The 22,265-nt window shown below is 47.4% G+C and overlaps 1 protein-coding gene across 1 annotated transcript in view; it reads left to right on the top strand.

Annotated features, from left to right (window-relative positions):
* The window catches only part of LOC138801836 (zinc finger protein 850-like), a 44,381-nt gene extending 29,882 nt beyond the window's left edge, over positions 1-14,499 (top strand). The window contains exons 20-22 of the mRNA XM_069984936.1: positions 10,314-10,487; positions 10,579-10,702; positions 12,467-14,499. Coding sequence (XP_069841037.1) covers positions 10,314-10,487; positions 10,579-10,702; positions 12,467-14,499 — 2,331 coding nt within the window. The remainder of the gene's footprint in view (positions 1-10,313; positions 10,488-10,578; positions 10,703-12,466) is intronic.
* Positions 14,500-22,265: the final 7,766 nt, after the last annotated feature.

The raw sequence follows: 22,265 nt of genomic DNA on the forward strand, positions 1-22,265 counted from the left end.
TATATACAGTAATATAGGTGACTTATTGTATATACAGTAATATAGGTGACTATGCTATTGTATATACAGTAATATAGGTGACTGTGCTACTATTGTATATACAGTAATAAGTGACTATGCTATTGTATATACAGTAATATAGGTGACTATACTAGTGTATATACAGTTACATAGGTGACTATGCTATTGTATATACAGTAACATAGGTGACTGCTATTGTATATACAGTAATAGGTGACTGTGCTACTATTGTATATACAGTAATATAGGTGACTGCTATTGTATATGCAGTAATATAGGTGACTATGCTATTGTATATACAGTAATATAGGCGACTATGCTAGTGTATATACAGTAATATAGGTGACTGTGCTACTATTGTATATACAGTAATATAGGTGACTATGCTATTGTATATACAGTAATATAGGTGACTGTGCTACTATTGTATATACAGTAATAAGTGACTATGCTATTGTATATACAGTAATATAGGTGACTATGCTATTGTATATACAGTAATATAGGTGACCGCTATTTTATATACAGTAATATAGGTGACTATGCTATTGTATATACAGTAATATAGGTGACTATGCTATTGTATATACAGTAATATAGGTGACTGTGCTACTATTGTATATACAGTAATATAGGTGACTATGCTATTGTATATACAGTAATATAGGTGACTGTACTACTATTGTATATACAGTAATATAGGTGACTATGCTATTGTATATACAGTAATATAGGTGACTATGCTATTGTATATACAGTAATATAGGTGGCTATGCTATTGTATATACAGTAATATAGGTGACTGTGCTACTATTGTATATACAGAAATATAGGTGACTATGCTATTGTATATACAGTAATATAGGTGACTATGCTATTGTATATACAGTAATATAGGTGACTATGCTACTGTATATACAGTAACATAGTCACCTATATTACTGTATATACACTAGCATAGTCACCTATATTACTGTATAAACACTAGCATAGTCACCTATATTACTGTATATACAATAGCATAGTCACCTATATTACTGTATATACACTAGCATAGTCACCTATATTTCTGTATATACAATAGCATAGTCACCTATATTACTGTATATACACTAGCATAGTCACCTACGCTTTTCTATTCAAACTGTAAAACATGAACACAAAATGCAGTGTGAACCTAAGCTTATACATAACTTCCAGTAATATACATAGACAAAAAAACTACATACTGTATACAGACATGTTTATGTATATACACACATTTATGTATACACACTTATGTATGCGCATACATTTATGCATATACATACACTTTTATGCATGGGCGGTCTTGGCATTTCTGGGGCCCCAAGCGAAGTTATGTCTGCCCCCCCCCCCTCGACACACACTCCACAACAATAGACCGCTGTGTGCTGCCCCCAGTAGTATATACCCCTTGTGCGCAGCCGCCAGTAGTATATACCCCTTGTGTGCTTCCCCTCAGTAGTATATACCCCTTCTGTGCTTCCCCCAGTAGTATATAGATGCCTGTGTTCCCCTAGTTATATATAGCCCCCCGTGTGCTCCCCCAAAAGTATATAGACCCCATGTGTGCTGTCCCAGTTGTATATAAACCCCCTGTGTGCTCCCCCACTTTTATATAGCTCCCCTGTGTGCTCCCTCAGTGGTATATAGCCCCCCTGTGTGCTCCCCCACTTGGATATAGACCTCCTGTGTGCTCCCCCACTTGGATATAAACCCTTGTGTGCTCCTCCAGTAGTATATAAACCCCCTGTGTGCTCCCCCACTTTTATATAGCTCCCCTGTGTGCTCCCTCAGTGGTATATAGCCCCCCTGTGTGCTCCCGCACTTGGATATAGACCTCCTGTGTGCTCCCCCACTTGGATATAAACCCCTGTGTGCTCCTCCAGTAGTATATAAACCCCCTGTGTGGTTCCTCCAGTAGTATATAGACCCCCTGTGTGTTCCACCAGTATTATATAGATCTCTGTGTGCTCCCCCAGTAGTATATAGACCACTGTGTGCTCCTCCAGCAGTATATAGACTTCTTGTGTCCTGCCCCCAGTTATATATAGACCCCCTGTGTGTTCCCCCAGTTATATATAGACCCCCTGTGTGCTCCCCATTATATATAGACCCCCTGATTGCTGCCCCCAGTAGTATATAGACCCCGTGTGCCCCACCAGTAGTATATAGACCCTCTGTGTGTTCCCCCAGTAGTATATAGACCCCCTGTGTGTCCCGCCAGTAGTATATAGACCTCTATATGCTCCTCCAGTAGTATATAGACCCCCTGTGTGCTTCCCCAGTAGTATATAGACCCCCTGTGTGCTGCCTCAGCAGTATATAGACCCCCTGTGTGCCCCACCAGTAGTATATAGACCCCTGTGTGTTCCCCCAGCAGTATATAGACCCCCTGTGTGCTACCCCAGTAGTATATAGATCCCCTGTGTGCTCCCCCAGTAGTATATAGCCCCCCTGTGTGCTCCCCCACTTGGATATAGACCTCCTGTGTGCTCCCCCAGTTGTATATAGACCCCATTCTGCTGCCCCAAGTAGTATATAGACCCCCTGTGTGCTGACCCAAGTAGTATATAGACCCCTCTGTGAAGCCCCAGTAGTCTATAGTCGTCTGTGTGCTCCCCCAGTTATATATAGCCCCCCTGTGTCTTCCCTGTTATATAGCCCCACTGTGTGCTCCCCCTATTTATATAGACCCCCGCTGTGCGCTCCCCCAGTTACACAGGCCCCTGTGTGCTCCCCCTCCCATATACTATATAACACAATAAAACAAACACTTATACTCACCTGGGTCCGAGCGTCTCCTCTTCTTTTCACTTTTGTGGCCGTAAGGGTTTTCCCTGCGGTCACAAGAGGCCGCGCTCCCCTTGTCCTGGCGCTAATGCTCCAGTGATGTCACTGGAGCACCGGCACCACAAGGACAGAGCGGCCACTTGTGACCGCAGGGAAAACACTTCCTGCGGCCACAAGAGTGACTGACAGGAAGGGAGCCAATGGCTCCCGCCCTGTCAGTGCTGCTGCATGTAACTGTGAGCGCTCATTACGAGTGCTCATAGTTACAGTTCAGATCACAGCAGCGAGCGGGGCAGCGGCCCTGTCTACTGGTCTTGAGCACAAGAAAAGAGCGGGGCGTGGGGGCCCCCCTGGATGTTGGGGGCCCCAAGCGATTGCTTGGGGTGCTTGGTGCCAAAGACTGCTACTGCTTTTATGTACAGTATATATACACACACAGGCACACATTTATGTATACAGACAGGCAGTATATATATATATGTATACAGGCACACACTTATGTATACACACACACAGATACACACATTTATGTACAATATATACACACACACACACACAAAACAGCTACCTCCCATCTAGGTGTGTGGCGCTTGCACCTTCTTTCCATTCTGGGACTGTCATGGAGGGACTGCCAGGATAACACTTAACCCTGCCATCCCCTAGTCCCGTGATATAACCCATAATAAAAACACAGACATAATAACTTTTGTTGGGCGGTCTAGGGCCACAGCTTTTATTTCTCTTATAACCTTTTCTTTTAACCATTTATAATTGCCAGAAAACAGAGGTCTCCACTCAGGGTATGCCAGCCGCCGCTCCCGGCGGGCACTACCACCTTCACCTCGTGGCTTAGCTTCTCATAACCGCCAACAGCTGTGACTTAACTTCAAATCTAGTAACAGAAAACATATGTTAGAATTCCAACCATAACAGGGTGGGAGGGAGGGACGTCCTCTTCCTCGTCCTCTTCCTCGCTTGTCTGAACCGAAAGAGAAAGCGCACTGACAGGAAGGAGCTAAAACGAGCAGAAGCCTCTGCTGATTGGACCAGGGCTTAACTACCACCCCTTAACAACCAAACCTCCAATAGAACTGAGAGGGGAGGGAACACAGGCACGGGACTGTTAACTCCTCACTACCCCAACAAATTAACCCCTGGCAGTCCCTGTACACCTCACTTAAGCAGATCGCTGTCCACCAGGTCTGCTGGTGATGAAGACAACAATGCAGATGAGAGGCCCAGGACAGACAGAGCTGCAGACACTGCCTGGTCCCCATGTGTGGTCTCTGCAGGCTGCCATTCTTCACCTCCTCCTCTCTGGCCCGACAGCTGAGCAGCTCCCACAGGCAGGCGGATGTGCAGCAGGGGATGAGTAATGCTGCCCCCATGCTGCCATCCTGCACCAGGTCAGACGCCTCCTGGGAGTGGGAGCTCAGCCACAGCAGTGTCCTCAGCAGGAGGCCGCCCCTCGCCCCTCCCCCCTCCTATGTACAGCAGCAGCTGAAGATTCACAGGCTGTGCATCTCCCGACATGGGGCTGATGTAATCAGCTCCCGTATGCTGCTTCCGGGTTCGGCCTGGTGGCGCCCCCTGCTGTTTGGCGCCCTAGGCCATCGCCTACCCCTGCCTACTCTTTGTCCCGGCCCTGGCAGAGCCGCGCCAGTTGCCCTGATAAAGCACCATCACAGTGCCATCTGTTTCATACTAGCACAGCTACATCCATGTGTTTCATTACTGTTACTGGGTCATGTGATCTCCACAGAAAATCACAGTGTTTACTGTGTCAGAGGAAGTAGTCTGGGTCAGCTGACTTCCTGTAAGCTACAGGATGACATCATCACCTATCAGACCTCTCTTGGCAGCACCCAGACCCCTCCTCTTTCCATCCAGCTACTGCAGCTGCCATGTCTGTGGGATCAGGATATATAGTTGCTGTACACCTCCCCTGAGGCTGTGTTCACATGTAGCGTTTTTGCTCACACTATCCCGAAATTAAAGGGGGTTTAAAGGGTCTCTGTCAAATCAACTGGTGTCAGATTTATGTAGATTTATAATTTACTGCTATTTTAAAATCTCAAGCCTTCCAGTACTTTTCAGCTGCTGTGTGCCCTGCAAATATTGGCAAAAATATGCAATTTTTACCACCATGTTAGAAAACCGGATGTGTGAACATGGCCTAAAGACTTTATAGTGTACCAACTTCAGACATCCTGCATGGCACACAGGCATTTTGCAGGGACATAATGTGTTCGACACGTTTTTGTCTCTCAGAATGTACATTGCGCCAAAATAAAACAATCGCCCCCAGAACGCCAGTTTTTGCTTATTCTCCCACAGCTCTATCTGCATTTGCCCTTTTAATAACAAGTATCTGTAGACGGTAAATAACGTCCATGATATGCTTCTCTTTCCCACCTCCTGTTGACAGCTCGTTGTCTAGGTTATCGGCCACTGCTCAAAAATGTGTATATTTGTGCAGCTCAGAGCTGGTGTAAATTCTAAGACTGCCACATAACAGCCAGACCACTGCTCTTAGAGCAGAGCGGTGGTCGGTAACCTAGACAACGAGCTGTAAACAATGGGAGGGAAAGAGCAGCATATCAGGAAAAGGAGGGAAGTTTGCTAAGTCCCTTAAGTGTGACAAGTTCTATAAGTGTGTAACTATATTGGTTAAGATAGGAATACCCATTTAAAGGACAACTCCGGCCAAAACTATTTTTCAATATGTTATTACTTATGGAAAGTTAGGCAAATTTCTAATGTACATTAATTATGGGAAATGCACATATAGGGCTATTTCCCTTAATTTAGTAGATCAGGGAGACTTCAGATTCTCTAAAAAACTGTGACGTCACGAACCGGGGGTGTAATTACAATGGAGTTTCCAGCAGGGGCGCACTATGTATACAATTATGGAATTACAATGGATGTGTATGGGAATGTACTATACAGTATGTTTTTGATTGAATACATTCATGGAATACTTTGGGGAGCAAGTTTCCTTGCTCCCCAAAGTAATCCATAAATGTATTTAACCAGTACGTTTGGAGGGCACCGAGCAGGGAGGGAAAGAGCATCTACCTCCGCCCTCCCTCCCTGATCGGTGCTGCTGCTGCCACATATGCACAGTACTACTCCCCCATTATCTGTTCATAGTATGAACAGATAATGGGGGAGTAGTACCTGTGCTATTCCGATAACGAACGCCACCGCCGCACAGCTGCTTGGCCCAGCACTTCAGTATTCCCCCTCTGCCGCTCCCCCTCCTCCTCCCAGCGAACAATTTGTAACTATAACGCCAATCATCGCCGCCTCTCTCCGCTGCTCATCGCCGCCTCTTACTGCTTCTATCCACTGCTGCTTACTGCCTCTCTCCCCGCCGCCTCTCTCTGCTGGCACATACCGCTTTCCGGTCCGCACTGCATGCCGGCCGGGGACAGGAAGCACCTCACCCCGCAGGGAGCACGGCGCTCCCGGTGCTTCCTGTCCCCGGCCGGCATGCAGTGTGGACCGGGAAGCGGTATATGTATGCAGAGAGAGGCGGCGGAGAGAGGCAGTAAGCAGCAGTGGATAGAAGCAGTAAGCGGTGGCGATGAGCAGTGGAGAGAGGCGGCGATGATGGATTCCATAAATGTATTCAATCAAAAACATACTGTATAGTACATTCCCATACACATCCATTGTAATTCCAATGGAGTGTCAAGCAGGGGTGCACTATATATAGAAGTCAAAGATAATTTAGGGGTATCCTGTGGTGGCTCAGGTTGGTCCACAGCCAGTGATGTTGTTTTTTGTGACGCCAGTGCTAGTTCAGCACACAAGTGTGATGTTGGTACCTGTTTAGTGTATGGTCTGTTTTTGTCCCCAAATGGTCAGTAACCTCTGGGTTTGTGTGGGTCCCTTGGGCTCTTGTCACGGCAACCTGGAGTGGCAACTGACCCACCCTGGAAGTCGGTACCACCACCCAAAGAGAAGAGGAAAAATAACCAAAGGTGTACGGTGGTGTGTATAGGTGCAGGTGCAGACAGACACACAGACTTGAGTGCTGACTTAGTGCTTGAAGTAGGTGCTTGTAAACAGTGAAAGTAGTAGTAGGTAGAGACAAGAGGAGAGGTGTTTGCCAGAGGAGCCCTCGCCCAGTGTAGATCCTGTACTCTACTGGAACTGTGGTTATTCTATCTGATCTCTACTTGAATAACAGTGGTTATTCAAGATCCTACTGTATATCACTGTATTAAGACTTCCTGCAGTAAAGAAGTTTATTTGTTTTAATTGGACTCAGTGGTTAAGCTAAGCACCTACACAGCCATTGCATCCTCCTTGGGTCATCTCCCCTTTCTGTGGGTGGCGGTACCGATAGTCCGGGTGGGTCATAACTCCACTCCGGACCACCATGATAAGTACCCAAGGGTCCCCTATATAGCCTGGCCGGTTACTGACCGAATTCTGCCCCCTAGTTTCATAGAACCCGTCCTAGGTGGGTAGTACGAGCCCCAGTCATGGTTATCTGGGTGTAGCAAGGTGCCCTAGGTTTCCCAGTCGACCTGCACTGCGCAGTAGTATACGTAGACCTGTTTAATCTGGTTGCTTTGTCCTACTGGGATCAGCTCCTCTTGTTTCAGGAGGCTGTCCTGCACTTTCAGAAAAGTTCCTGGCGTGGGCTAGGGTATTCCTTGGTGGCTACTCTCCCCTACAGTTGCTTATCACTGCATAGTGAAAGTAACTACTTGCATAAGGAAAGTCTCTGTCAGAGCTAGTCTCTCCTGCATCTGTCCTCTCAGACTTCCAGCAACTAACTCCTTGCACTTTCCCCCACACAGAGCTAACTTCTTCTACAGCAGGGGTGGGGAACCTTTTCCATGTCGAGGGCCGGTCGGGCATTAATAAAATCATTTGAGGGCCGCATACCGTGCGCGGCAGTTAGTAGCGGGGGTTTGCAGCACCCAGGGCAAGGCAAGGTATTGTTCGCCTAGTGCCCCTGCTATTGTAGTTAACCCCCAGCCATGTCCCTGGTAGCCTAGTTAACCCCCCCAGCCATGTCCCTGGTAGCCTAGTTAACCCCCATCAGGCATGTCCCTGGTAGCCTAGTTAACCCCCATCAGTCATGCCCCTGGTAGCCGAGTTAACCCCCATCAGTCATGTCCCTGGTGGACTAGTTAACCCCCATCAGTCATGTCCCTGGTAGCCTAGTTAACCCGCATCAGTCTTGTCCCTGGTGGACTAGTTAACCCCCATCAGGCATGTCCCTGGTAGCCTAGTTAACCCCCATCAGGCATGTCCCTGGTAGCCTAGTTACCCCCCATCAGTCTTGTCCCTGGTAGCCTAGTTACCCCCCATCAGGCATGTCCCTGGTAGCCTAGTAAACCCCCATCAGGCATGTCCCTGGTAGCCTAGTTAACCCCCATCAGGCATGTCCCTGGTGGCCTAGTTAAGCCCCATCAAGCCTGTCCCTGGTAGCCTAGTTAACCCCCATCAGGCATGTCCCTGGTAGCCTAGTTAACCGCCATCAGGCATGTCCCTGGTAGCCTAGTTAACCCCCATCAGGCATGTCCCTGGTAGCCTAGTTAACCGCCATCAGGCATGTCCCTGGTAGCCTAGTTAACCCCCATCAGGCATGTCCCTGGTAGCCTAGTTAACCCACATCAGTCATGTCCCTGGTAGCCTAGTTAACCCCCAACAGTCATGTCCCTGGTGGCCTAGTTAACCCCCATCAGGCATATCCCTGGTAGCCTAGTTAACCCCCCCAGTCATGTACCTGGTAGCCTAGTTAACCCCCATCAGGCATGTCCCTGGTGGACCAGTTAACCCCCAACAGTCATGTCCCGGGTAGCCTAGTTAACCCCCATCAGGCATGTCCCTGGTGGCCTAGTTAACCCCCATCAGGCATGTCCCTGGTAGCCTAGTTAACCCACATCAGTCATGTCCCTGGTAGCCTAGTTAACCCCTATCAGGCATGTCCCTGGTGGCCTATTTAACCCCCATCAGGCATATCCCTGGTAGCCTAGTTAACCCCCCCAGTCATGTACCTGATAGCCTAGTTAACCCCCATCAGGCATGTCCCTGGTGGACCAGTTAACCCCCAACAGTCATGTCCCCGGTAGCCTAGTTAACCCCCATCAGGCATGTCCCTGGTGGCCTAGTTAACCCCCATCAGGCATGTCCCTGGTAGCCTAGTTAACCCACATCAGTCATGTCCCTGGTAGCCTAGTTAACCCCTATCAGGCATGTCCCTGGTGGCCTATTTAACCCCCATCAGGCATATCCCTGATAGCCTAGTTAACCGACATCAGTCATGTCCCTGGTAGCCTAGTTAACCCCCATCAGGCATGTCCCTGGTAGCCTAGTTAACCCCCATCAGGCATGTCCCTGGTGGACTAGTTAACCCCCAACAGTCATGTCCCTGGTAGCCTAGTTAACCCCCAACAGTCATGTCCCTGGTAGCCTAGTTAACCCCCAACAGTCATGTCCCTGGTGGACCAGTTAACCCCCAACAGTCATATGCCTGGTGGACCAATAAACACCCAACAGTCATGTCCCTGGTGGACCAGTTAACCCCCATCAGTCATGTCCCTGGTGGCCTAGTTATCCCCCCCATCAGTCATGTCCCTGGTAGCCTAGTTATCCCCCCCCCATCAGTCATGTCCCTGGTGGACTAGTTAACCCCCATCAGTCATGTCCCTGGTAGCCTAGTTATCCCCCCCCCCCCCATCAGTCATGTCCCTGGTAGCCTATTTAACCCCCAAATAAAAAAAATAAACATCCCTCTCACCTTACCTCCGTTCCCACGCTGCCCAGGTCCTCTTCTCTCCCAGGTCCTCTGTGCCGGTCTTCTCCTGCAGGCGGCGCGCGATGAAATGACGTAATCGCACGCAGCCCGCAGGAGACTGAAGACACGCGCCGCTCTGGAGGAGGAAGGAGCCGACACAGACAGCACGGCAGCTGTCACAGACACCGGAGGATGCTGTGTGCGCCGGCTCCTTCCTTCCTCCAGAGCAGCGCGTGTCACAGGGGAGCTGCGGGCCGCGGGCCGCATCGGGAGGTCTCAGGGGCCGGATGCGGCCCGCGGGCCGGAGGTTCCCCACCCCTGTTCTACAGGAAGTGAGTGTACAAGAGAGAGAGAACAGAATAGGATAAAGAAGAAAGAGCACCTACTAGTGGTCAGCACATAACACATGACATAGAAAATTGGTAACCTATTGCTCTTCAGCTGTGCATAGCAGCATTACATACAAATAATAGCGATATTCAGTGGGGAAATTATATACTTCATCCACCACTCTGTTTACCTGAAGGAAAGCTTTAGGTCAGGTGCACAAGAGAAAACACCAGTGGCGGGACACCACAATACTAACAAAAAGAAGATACCTTTGGTATAGTTGTGAACGCACAAAACACTTCTAATCATGAAGAACTAAAAAGTATTTTTAAAGGTGAAGGATTGTCAGTCTCTCTGTATTGATCAGTGTCACCATACACAGGATTACACAGTAGTGAAGAAGTCACCTGGTGAGTGTGTGGCGCCCCCTGGTGACAGGTCAGGAGACTGGAGCAGCAGCCAGAGCCCCATCACCGAGCCTCCACCTCATTCACTGATACATGAGCAGAAGATCCTTGCATTGACCTCCAGGATGACTGAGCTCCTGACTAGAGAGGTGAGCAATGCTGCTGGGAGTGCTGGGACATTATACAGTAACACCAAGAGGTGAGGGGTCTGGAGGATAATTGTATCACTGTCTGTGTCAGGTTCCTATAAGGTGTCAGGATGCTGCTGTCTATTTCTCCATGGAGGAGTGGGAGTATATAGAAGGACACAAGGATCAGTATAAGGACGTCATGATGGAGGATCAGCCGCACCTCACATCACCAGGTAAGAGGAAACACAAGGGTAATGGATCTCCTGGATCCCCCATCATCTGATAATCACATATATACAATGTATTCAGTCACTGTGATTATTTCCTATAGATGGATCCAGTAGTAGAAATCCACCAGAGAGATGTCTACTGCCGACTACCAAAGGCCTCACTGGGGGGGGGGGGGGTTACCTACAGCTACCAGGGAACCACTGTGGGTTAACTATGACTACCAGGGGCGTCACTGGGGGTTACCTACAGCTAACAGGTTACCTGGGGAATCTTTGGGGGTTGAAAAAGAAGTCCGGCGAAACTTTTTATTATTGTATTGCCCCCCCCCCCCCCAAAAGTTAGACAAATCACTAATATACACTTATTACGGGAAATGCTTATAAAGTGCTTTTTTCCCTGTACTTACTACTCCATCAAGGCTTCACTTCCTGGATAACATGGTGATGTCACTTCCTGGATAACATGGTGATGTCACTTCCTGGATAACATGGTGATGTCACTTCCTTGATAACATGGTGATGTCACTTCCTGGATAAAATGGTGATGTCACGACCCGACTCCCAGAGCTGTGTGGGCTGTGGCTGCTGGAGAGAATGATGGCAGGGGGACACTGAGGGACACAGGGCACTGGAGGGACACTGAGCATCCCTCTGCCATCATCCTCTCCATCAGCCACAGCCCACACAGCTCTGGGAGTCGGGCCGCTACATCACCATTTTATCTAGGAAGTGACATTACCATGTTATCCAGGAAGTGACATCACCATGTTATCCAGGAAGTGACATCACCATGTTATCCAGGAAGTGACATCACCATGTTATCCAGGAAGTGACATCACCATGTTATCCAGAAAGTGAAGCCTTGATGCAGTAGTAAGTGCAGGGAAAAAAGCCCTTTATAAGCATTTCCCATAATAAGTGTATATTGGTGATTTGTATAACTTTTGGGGGGCAATACAATACTTTAATAAAAAGTTTCCTCCTGACTACAACTTCCAGGGGCATCACTAGGGGTTAGGTACAATAGCAGGGGCATCAGGGGGAACAATGTTTTGCCTTGCCCTGTGTGCTGCCAAACCACACTACGTCACTGCCTTGCACAGTATAACATTTAGTGCAGTGGCCCTCGAATGATTTTATAAATTAATATCAGCCCCCTCCTGCAGCCCCTAATTAATCAGTCCCCCCACAGCCACCATTTAGTATCAGCCCCCAGTGCCCATTTATTTAGCCCCCCTCATGCTGCTATTTAGTATCGGCCCCCCATCCCCAAATATTAAGCCTGCTTGGACATCACTAACTATATATATATATATATATATATATATATATATATATATATATATAGCCCTTACTGCATGATAATCGAGCCATGTAATAATAGGCTCAGTATCTAGCAGATAAATGGGCACTGGGGGCTGATCAGGCCGTGTAATACAGCCCTTGGGGTCTTTTTACACACAAAGATACCTGACAGATTTGAAGCCAGGAACAGACTGCAAACAGAGAACGGGTCATAAAGGAAAGACTGAGATTTCTCCTCTTTTCAAATCCGTTCGTAGATATTAGATGTTATTTGTTGGTCTTTATATGGCTGACTGCAGGTACTGATGTGGCTTCACTTGGTACTTCTGTGTTTATCTAGAGAAGGAGAACCTATTATCTTGATTTGTTGATATTATTGTGTTTTGCTTATTGATTTTCTTTTTTATATTGAAGTTCAAAAATGAAGTTGTTGTTTGGAATAAATGTTGTTTCTTTTTCCAGGGGAAGATGGGATGGGAGGATCCCCTGGACATGATGTTTTTTCTTCTTATAATGAAGTCAAGGATGATCAGTCACAGATTGGCAAAAAGAGAACTGGATGCAGAGTTTTTTCTAAAACTGAATGTAGTAAATATTTTGAAAAGAAATCAGATGTTTCCTTGCATGAGGAAATTCACACAGATGAAACGCCAATGTCATATCCAGAATATAGGAAATCCTTTATGCTAAATTCAAGTCTTGGGGAACACCAGAGAACTCACACAGGAGAGAAGACATTTTCATGTATGGAATGTGGGAAGCGTTTTGGTCAGAAATCAAATCTTGCAGAACATCAGAGAAGTCACACAGGAAAGAAGCCATTTTCATGTCCTGAATGTGGGAAGCGTTTTGGTCAGAAATCAGATCTTGCGGAACATCAGAGAACTCATACAGGAAAGAAACCGTTTTCATGTCCTGAATGTGGGAAGCGTTTTGGTCAGAAATCGGATCTTGCAGAACATCAGAGAAGTCACACAGGAAAGAAGCCATTTTCATGTCCTGAATGTGGGAAGCGTTTTGGTCAGAAATCAGATCTTGCGGAACATCAGAGAACTCATACAGGAAAGAAACCGTTTTCATGTCCTGAATGTGGGAAGTGTTTTCATCATAAATCACGTCTTGTGAGACATCAGAGAATTCACACAGGAGAGAAGCCATTTTCATGTCTGGAATGTGGGAAGTGTTTTAATCGTAAAACAAGTCTTGTGGGACATCAGAGAACTCACACAGGAAAGAAACCATTTTCATGTCCGGAATGTGGGAAGTGTTTTGGTCATAAAATGATTCTTGTGGAACATCAGAGAACTCACACAGGAGAGAAGCCATTTTCATGTTCAGAATGTGGGAAGTGTTTTGGTTATAAATCAAATCTTAAAGAACATCAGAGAACTCACACAGGAGAGAAGCCATTTTCATGTCCGGAATGTGGGAAGTGTTTTGGTCATAAAATGAGTCTTGTGGAACATCAGAGAACTCACACAGAAGAGAAACCATTTTCATGTCCGGAATGTGGGAAGTGTTTTCGTCAGAAATCAAGTCTTGGAGAACATCAGAGAACTCATACAGGAGAGAAACCATTTTCATGTCCGGAATGTGGGAAGTGTTTTGGTCATAAAATGAGTCTTGTGGTACATCAGAGAACTCATACAGGAGAGAAACCATTTTCATGTCCGGAATGTGGGAAGTGTTTTCGTCAGAAATCAAGTCTTGGAGAACATCAGAGAACGCACACAGGAGAGAAACCATTTTCATGTCCAGAATGTGGGAAGTGTTTTCGTCAGAAATCAAGTCTTGGAGAACATCAGAGAACGCACACAGGAGAGAAACCATTTTCATGTCCTGAATGTGGGAAGTGTTTTCGTCAGAAACCTTATGTCATTATTCATATGAGAACTCACACAGGAGAGAAACCATTTTCATGTCCAGAATGTGTAATGTGTTTTAGAGAAAAATCACATCTTTCTGCTCATATGAGAACTCACACAGGAGAGAAGCCATGTTCATGTGCGGAATGTGGGAAGTGTTTTGGTACGAGATCACAACTTAATGATCATATGAAAACTCACACAGGAGAGAAACCATTTTCATGTACTGAATGTGGGAAGTGTTTTTGTCATAAATCAAGTCTTATTACTCATATAAAAACTCACACAGGAGAGAAGCCGTTTTCATGTCTTGAATGTGGGAAGTGTTTTCGTGATAAATCATATCTTATTACTCATATAAGAACTCACACAGGAGAGAAGCCATTTTCATGTCCTGAATGTGGGAAGTGTTTTGGTCGGAAATTAAGTCTTGTCAGTCATCAGAAAACTCACACAGGAGAGAAACCATTTTCATGTCTGGAATGCGGAAAGTGTTTTGGTCATAAATTAAGTCTTGTGAGACATCAGAGAACTCACACAGGAGAGAAGCCGTTTTCATGTCCTGAATGTGGGAAGTGTTTTGGTGATAAATCAGATCTTGTTAAACATCAGAGAACTCACACTGGATAGAAGCCGTTTTATGTCCTGAATGTGCAAGGGTTTTTTTTTTAACAAAAATCGATGTATCTTGAGGGACATCTTAGAAATCACTTGGAGAAGAAACAATAATCATGTGAATTATTTTTTAAAGTTTTTAACCAGAAATCCAGAGACCTGGCTAAGAAGAGAAGTCACGTAAATGGTTAGATTGTAGGAAATGTCTGATATTTATATGAGGCCTGGAGAGACACAAGTCTGTTCTGCCCAGTGTTGCCTTTTTTTTTTTTTTTTTAAACTCAGTTTTATTAAGGGTGTACAATGATAATAAAACCTGTTACATACAGTTAGCATACAATTGAAGAATATAAGTACACACAAAACAAAACAACATACAGCTGCCAGTGGCATCGCTAGGCAGTTTTATTCGGGGCTCATGCCCCGAATAAAATGCCTGCTGCCCCGGATCTCTTCTGACCGCTCTTGCGAGCCAGATGCGGCTCTTTTGATGGCCGCATCTGTCTCGCTGATTGCCGCTGCTGCTATCCTCCTTACCTACTGGCTGCCCGCAGCACCCGGACACGCTCCTCCATCCAATCAGCGGAGACCGGGAGTGTGGGGCCGCTGCGGTGGGCCGTGGTGCACGTATCCAATCAACGCGTGCACCACGGCCCACTGCAGCGGCCCCACGCTCCAGCTCTGAGCTGATTGAGTTGTAGGAGCACCTCCGGGCGCTACGATAGGTGAGGCGGACAGCAGCAGCGGGCAGCAGCCGCGACTATCTAGGAGGAGGTGAGCAGGCACGGGGGGAGAGAAACGGGCGAGAAGCACAGGGGGAGAGAAACAGGGGGGAGTAGCAAGGGGGAGAGAGACATAGGGGAGAGAAATGGGAGAAAAGCATGGGGGAGAGAAACAGGGAGAAAAGCATGGGGGAGAGAAACAGGGAGAAAAGCATGGGGGAGAGAAACAGGGAGAAAAGCATGGGGGAGAGAAACAGGAGAAAAGCATGGGGGAGAGAAACAGGGGAGAAAAGCATGGGGGAGAGAAACAGGGGAGAAAAGCATGGGGGAGAGAAACAGGGAGAAAAGCATGGGGGAGAGAAACAGGGAGAAAAGCATGGGGGAGAGAAACAGGGAGAAAAGCATGGGGGAGAGAAACAGGGGAGAAAAGCATGGGGGAGAGAAACAGGGAGAAAAGCATGGGGGAGAGAAACAGGAGAAAAGCATGGGGGAGAGAAACAGGGGAGAAAAGCATGGGGGAGAGAAACAGGGAGAAAAGCATGGGGGAGAGAAACAGGGAGAAAAGCATGGGGGAGAGAAACAGGGAGAAAAGCATGGGCGAGAGAAACAGGAGAAAAGCATGGGGGAGAGAAACAGGGAGAAAAGCATGGGGGAGAGAAACAGGGAGAAAAGCATGGGCGAGAGAAACAGGAGAAAAGCATGGGGGAGAGAAACAGGGAGAAAAGCATGGGGGAGAGAAACAGGGAGAAAAGCATGGGGAAGAGAAACAGGGGAGAAAAGCATGGGGAAGAGAAACAGGAGAAAAGCATGGGGGAGAGAAACAGGGGAGAAAAGCATGGGGGAGAGAAATAGGGAGAAAAGCATGGGGGAGAGAAACAGGGGAGAAAAGCATGGGGGAGAGAAACAGGGAGAAAAGCATGGGGGAGAGAAACAGGAGAAAAGCATGGGGGAGAGAAACAGGGAGAAAAGCATGGGGGAGAGAAACAGGGAGAAAAGCATGGGGGAGAGAAACAGGGAGAAAAGCATGGGGGAGAGAAACAGGAGAAAAGCATGGGGGAGAGAAACAGGGGAGAAAAGCATGGGGGAGAGAAACAGGGGAGAAAAGCATGGGGAAGAGAAACAGGAGAAAAGCATGGGGGAGAGAAACGGGAGAAAAGCATGGGGAAGAGAAACAGGGGAGAAAAGCATGGGGGAGAGAAACAGTGGAGAAAAGCATGGGGGAGAGAAACAGGAGAAAAGCATGGGGGAGAAAAGCATGAGGAAGAGAAAAATGGGGGAGAGAAACAGGGGAGAGAAATGGGGGAGAGAGACATGGGGGAGAGAAATGGGAGAAAAGCATGGGGGAGAGAAACAGGGAAGAAAAGCATGGGGGAGAGAAACAGTGGAGAAAAGCATGGGGGAGAGAAACAGGGGAGATAACATGGGGGAGAGAAACAGGGGAGAGAAACATGGGGGAGAGAAACAGGGGAGAGAAACATGGGGGAGAGAAACAGGGGAGAGAAACATGGGGGGAGAGAAACAGGGGAGAGAAACATGGGGGAGAGAAACATGGGGGAGAGAAACATGGGGGAGAGAAACATGGGGGGAGAGAAACATGGGGGGAGAGAAACAGGGGAGAGAAACATGGGGGAGAGAAACAGGGGAGAGAAACATGGGGGGAGAGAAACAGGGGAGAAAAGCATGGGGGGAGAAAAAGGGGATAGAAATGGGGGAGAGAAACAGGGGAGAAAAGCATGGGGGAGAGAAACGGGAGACAAATGGGGGAGACAAACAGGGGAGAAAAGCATGGGGAGAGAAACAGGAGAGAAAAGCATGGGGGAGAGAAACGGGGAAAAAGCATGGGGGAGAGAAATGGGGGAGAGAGACTCAGAGGGCCCGGGCCCCGGCCGCTTCTGGGTGCCTGACGCCGCCCGAGATGCTACGTCTCAGGGCCGCTCAGCCACTCAGTGAAGGAGGCGGGATCCGAGCGGACTTCAAACTGATCCCGCCTCCTTCACTGAGTGGCTGAGCGGACCTGAGACGTCACGTCTCGGGCCCGCGTCAGACACCCGGAAGCGGCCGGGAACCGGAGCGCAGTGGTGCGGGACCCGCTGCTGGAACCGGGGAGGTAACTTGACGTCTTTTATTTCAGCCACCTCCTCCCCGGTCCCCCCAAAAAAGTGCCCCCGCGCTGGAGCACCCCTTTAAGAACGTAAGAAACTGAGTCACCTCCGACCAGAAGGAGGCAATAGAGGGGCATGTCCACACCATATGCCAGAAGTCGGCAGGTGTAAATTGGCATTTAGGACACGCAGGAGTCGCCAAGCGACCCATACGCTGCATTCTCAGAGGTGTAAGGTATGCCTGGTGAATATAATAAAGTTGCATAAGTTTATTGTTGGCTGCTGGGGACACAAATTTGTGTGACTGAAGAATTGCTTCACAGTCCTCATCATCTAATGTAGGGATTAATGTTTTCCACTTCTCTAGTGCAGGGAGAGGAGTGGACGCAACCACCGCTTGGATCAGGTATGTATACAGAGATGAAATTATGCCACCTGGGCCCTGTGATCTAATAATGCCTATTAATGGGTATGAAGATATAGCATCCGCTGGACGGGGGAATTGGGCTGATAAGGCATGTCGTAACTGGAGATGCAGTGTCCCAGAACGCAAGGACTACTACTCCTATCGTGCTCATTTCTATCACTTAGTCCATGCTGGTTCTGGTAACTGTGCACACTGCTACTGCTGCTAGTTTTCCCCCTGATATTCCCTGGTTATGTGTATTCTCATGTATATCTTGGTATATATATATACTCCTGTGTATTATTATTACCTTGTACAGTGGTATGCAAGGCTGTGGATCACGTGCCAGTGCCCTGTAACCATGGTTCCTCCAATGGCCGACTAGCTCTGGCTAGGAGCAACCATGTGACTTCCCACTTCCTGCTGACAAGGTAGTTCAGCCCCTGCTTTCAAGCAAGGAGGTTGTGTTGCTCTGTCCTCTCCCCCAGAAGGGGACAGAAGCGTCTCTGCAGCCTTTTCACCATAAGAAGAGTGACTGATTCTGCTGCTGCGTTCCAGTAACCGGCTGCCTGCCTATACAAGTGTCCGGAGTCATCTTCTCTCTCATCTGGGTGTCGTGCGGATATCTCTCTCATCTCTACAAGTACCCACAGCAAGTATTACTCCCAAGTTCGTCCACCCAGCAACGCTAGTTTCTTCTCATACTACTACTCCCAACATCCGGCACGTATCTCCGCAGCCTATGCAGCATCACTCCTGCACTAACTGTCTAAGCCTGCTATATACCCGGTTGCAACCGGAGGAACTCGTTACTACAAGTTACTTCAACTTTCTGGCATTGGTGTCTACTAACTGGTGCCCTGACTAGGTGCAGCGAAGAATCGCATGCCCATCATCACCCGCAGATTCCACAGACCGGCCCTACAGCTGTGCCGCCCTCAGGCCTATACCGTGACAAGTATAACCCCTGCAGCTGCCCCGGTCATTGCCCGCTCATAACATCAGCACTGCGGAAGTGGCCCCCAGGGGCCAGGGCATCGCAGAGATACCGGTAGAAATATGTGTGGGGGATAGAGAATTTGTCTCTATTAGACTCAAAGGGTAGTAAAGAGCCTTCCTCATATAAATCACTAAGATACCAAACCTCCTTTTGGAACCAATAGTGGGCGTCTCCAAAGGTAGCAAGCTGGAGTAGGGCCGGGTTGTACCATATAGGTGACTCTACTGGGACCTTCTAAAAGTCCGTTAATCGCGTGTGGCCTCCCATGTCTTCCGTGCCACCCTGTGTGCAGGTAACAATGGAGTACTCGGGCATGTCGGGGCCTCCAAAACAGCCCACAGTGTCACCGGGGATATAAAGTCTGCGGTGTGTATCTCGGGCTTCCTGACCCGAGATGCATTAGTCCAGGGGCTGAGGTATTTGAGCTGTCCTGCCAAATAATAAAGGTACATATTTGGTAGCGCCATACCCACCTCCTGTTTGGGGCGCTGTAACTTGGCTAGCTGGAGCTTAGACCTGGATGAGCCCCAAATAAAGGAAATCATAGGCGAGTCCAGGTCTCGGAAAAATGATTTAGTGATTAAGGTAAAGATGTGCTGTAGTATATAAAGCCATATAGGCAATACCACCATTTTAATTAAATTAATACGACCTGCCACCGAGAGTGGCAAGGTGGCCCACAACTTAAATTTGTCTCTAAAGTGAAGAAGTAGCGGGTCTACATTCAAGGACAATGATTGGGATCCAGTTTTTGTTATAATAATCCCAAGGTACTTAAAGTGGTCTACCACCTTCAGTCCGCACACCTCCCGACCTATCATAGAATTACGGGTAGAACTAAGGAATTGTATTGAGGATTTGCTCCAATTTATGGACAGGCTGGAATACACACCAAAGTCATCTATGATGGCAATAGCTCTAGCCACGGACTCTTTTGGGTTACACAGGAACAGGATTAGGTCATCTGCATAGAGACCCACCCTGTCCTCCCCGGTGGAGTGGGGTATACCAGACAGGACAGTGTCCTGTCGCAGGAGAAAGGCCAGAGGTTCGATAGATAGAATAAATAGAAGAGGGGATAGGGGGCAGCCCTGACTGGTTCCACGGGACAAGGAAAGAGAGGGAGAAACCGTACTATTCATTGCTATTGCAGCCCGGGGTTCTTTGTATAATATGGTAATCCATTTAATAAGGTTAGGGCCAAAACCCAGGCGCTCCAGCACCCCGATAAGAAAGGCCTTGGCCGCATCAAGTGAGGCCAAGGCCCAATTCTTGTTCTCCAGGACCCTTCGCTGAGCAATCAACTGCACTCTGCGAAGGTTGTCCGAGGTGCTACACTTGGGGACAAAACCAGACTGGTCAATATGGATTAGCGAGGGAATGACAATGTTCAATCTGTTAGCTAATAATTTTGTAAGAATTTTGTAATCCAAGTTTAATAGGGATATGGGTCTATATGAGCCACAGTCAAGCGGGTCTTTGTCTGGTTTTAGAAGAAGGATAATGTTAGCATCATAGAATGAAGTGAGTAGTATACCTTGCTCCAAAGAGGAGTGGAAGATGTGCAGAAGGGGGGGAAGTAATAAACTCTGTTATTGGGTTTAGAGTTCTATAGGGAACCCGTCAGGGCCCGAAGCCTTGCCCTTAGCCAGGGAGGACACAGCATCCTTAACCCCTTAGCGACCCATGACGTACCTGGTACGTCATGGTGCCGCGGGGGGTGTTCAGAGCGGGGCACCGCCGGGACCCAGCTCTGAACGTCGCTGATCCCGGCTGACACGTGCAGCCGGGCAGTGCCTCTATTAGCCGGCGCGGGTCCCGATGCGGCGCCGGCTAATTAAGTACTTGAGTAATTAAGTGCTTCATGCACAACATCCCTGGTGTCTAGTGGGTCGGATCTTCGGGGGGAGATCCGTTCTACTGGCCGGGCCGGCACTCAGCGTCGCAATGACACTGATCCCGGCTCGGCAATAGATTGCTATGGCCTGCAGCAGGCCATAGCAATCTATGACCGATCTAAGCGATCTTTGCTGTGTATATACACAGCATTGATCTCTATGAGAGATCAGTACTGTGTATATACAAGTCCCCCAGGGGGGCTTCTAGTTGATGTAAAAAAAAAAGTAAAAAAGTGTTTTTATTAATAAAAAAATCCCCTCCCCTAATAAAAGTCCAAATCACCCCCCTTTTCCCATTTTATAAATATAAATTAATAAATAAACAAATAAATAAACATATTTGGTATCGCCACGCACGTAATTGCCCAAACTATTAAATTATCACATTCCTGATCACGCACAGTAAACGGCGTCAGCGCCAAAAAATTCCAAAGTGCAAAATTGCGCATTTTTGGTCGCATCAAATCCAGAAAAAATGTAATAAAAAGTGATCAAAAAGTCGTATATGCGCAATCAAGGTACCGATACAAAGAACACATCATGGCGCAAAAAATGACACCTCACACAGCCCCATAGACCAAAGGATAAAAGCGCTATAAGCCTGGGAACGGAGCGATTTTAAGGAACATATATTTGTTAACAATGGTTTGAATTTTTTACAAGCCATCAGATAATATAAAAGTTATACATGTTACATATCATTGTAATCGTAACAACTTGAGGAACATATATAACAAGTCAGTTTTACCCCAGGGCGAACAGCGTAAATGCAAAACTCCCCGAAATCAAAACAAATTCGGGTTTTTTTTCAATTTGAAGGCGCAAATGATTTTTTTCCGGTTTCGCAGCATATTTTATGGAAAAATAATGCCTGTCATTGCAAAGTACAATTGGTTTCGCAAAAAATAAGCACTCATATAAGTCTCTAGGTGAAAAAATGCAAGCGCTATGGACTTTTAAACGTAAAATGGAAAAAGCAAAAGCACAAAAACGAAAGGGGGTAAAGGGGTAGGGCACCAAAAAAAAATTTCTTTCAAATCAACTGCTGCCATGAAGTGCCAGAGATTTGTAATTTACTTCTATTAAAAAATCTCAAGCCTTCCAGTACTTATCAGCTGCTGTATGCCCAACAGGAAGTGGTATTATTTCCAGTCTGGAGAGCAGGAGAGGTTTTCTATGGGGATTTGCTCCTTCTCTGGACAGTTCCTGACATGGACAGAGGAGGCAACAGAGAGCACTGTGTCCGACAGGAAAGAAAACACCACTTCCTGCTGGACACACAGCAGCTGATAAGTACTGGAAGGCTTGAGATTTTTTAATAGAAGCACTTCTTGGCAGCAGTTGATTTGAAAGAAATTTTTTTTTGGTGCACTACCCCTTTAAGTTAATCCAGGGTGATCGGGGCTTCTAGGAGGGAACAGAAATCAGGTGAAAGTGCAGTAAGGTACATGGTCTGAGGACCAGGCTCTAAGACTTGAACGTTGCAGAAAACTTTCACAGCACACAATAAGAACAGGGAAAAAGGAGGAGAAAAAAACATGAGAACAGTCAGGATAGCCATGCTGGCCTAGTTTCCTGGGACTTAGCAGAATCGTCCAGGAGGACCGCAGGTTGCCCCTCTTTTCTTATCCCAGGGGTGGTACTGGGAAGAGG

The sequence above is a fragment of the Dendropsophus ebraccatus genome, chromosome 9 (assembly GCF_027789765.1).
Source record: "Dendropsophus ebraccatus isolate aDenEbr1 chromosome 9, aDenEbr1.pat, whole genome shotgun sequence".
NCBI classification, from domain to species: domain Eukaryota; kingdom Metazoa; phylum Chordata; class Amphibia; order Anura; family Hylidae; genus Dendropsophus; species Dendropsophus ebraccatus.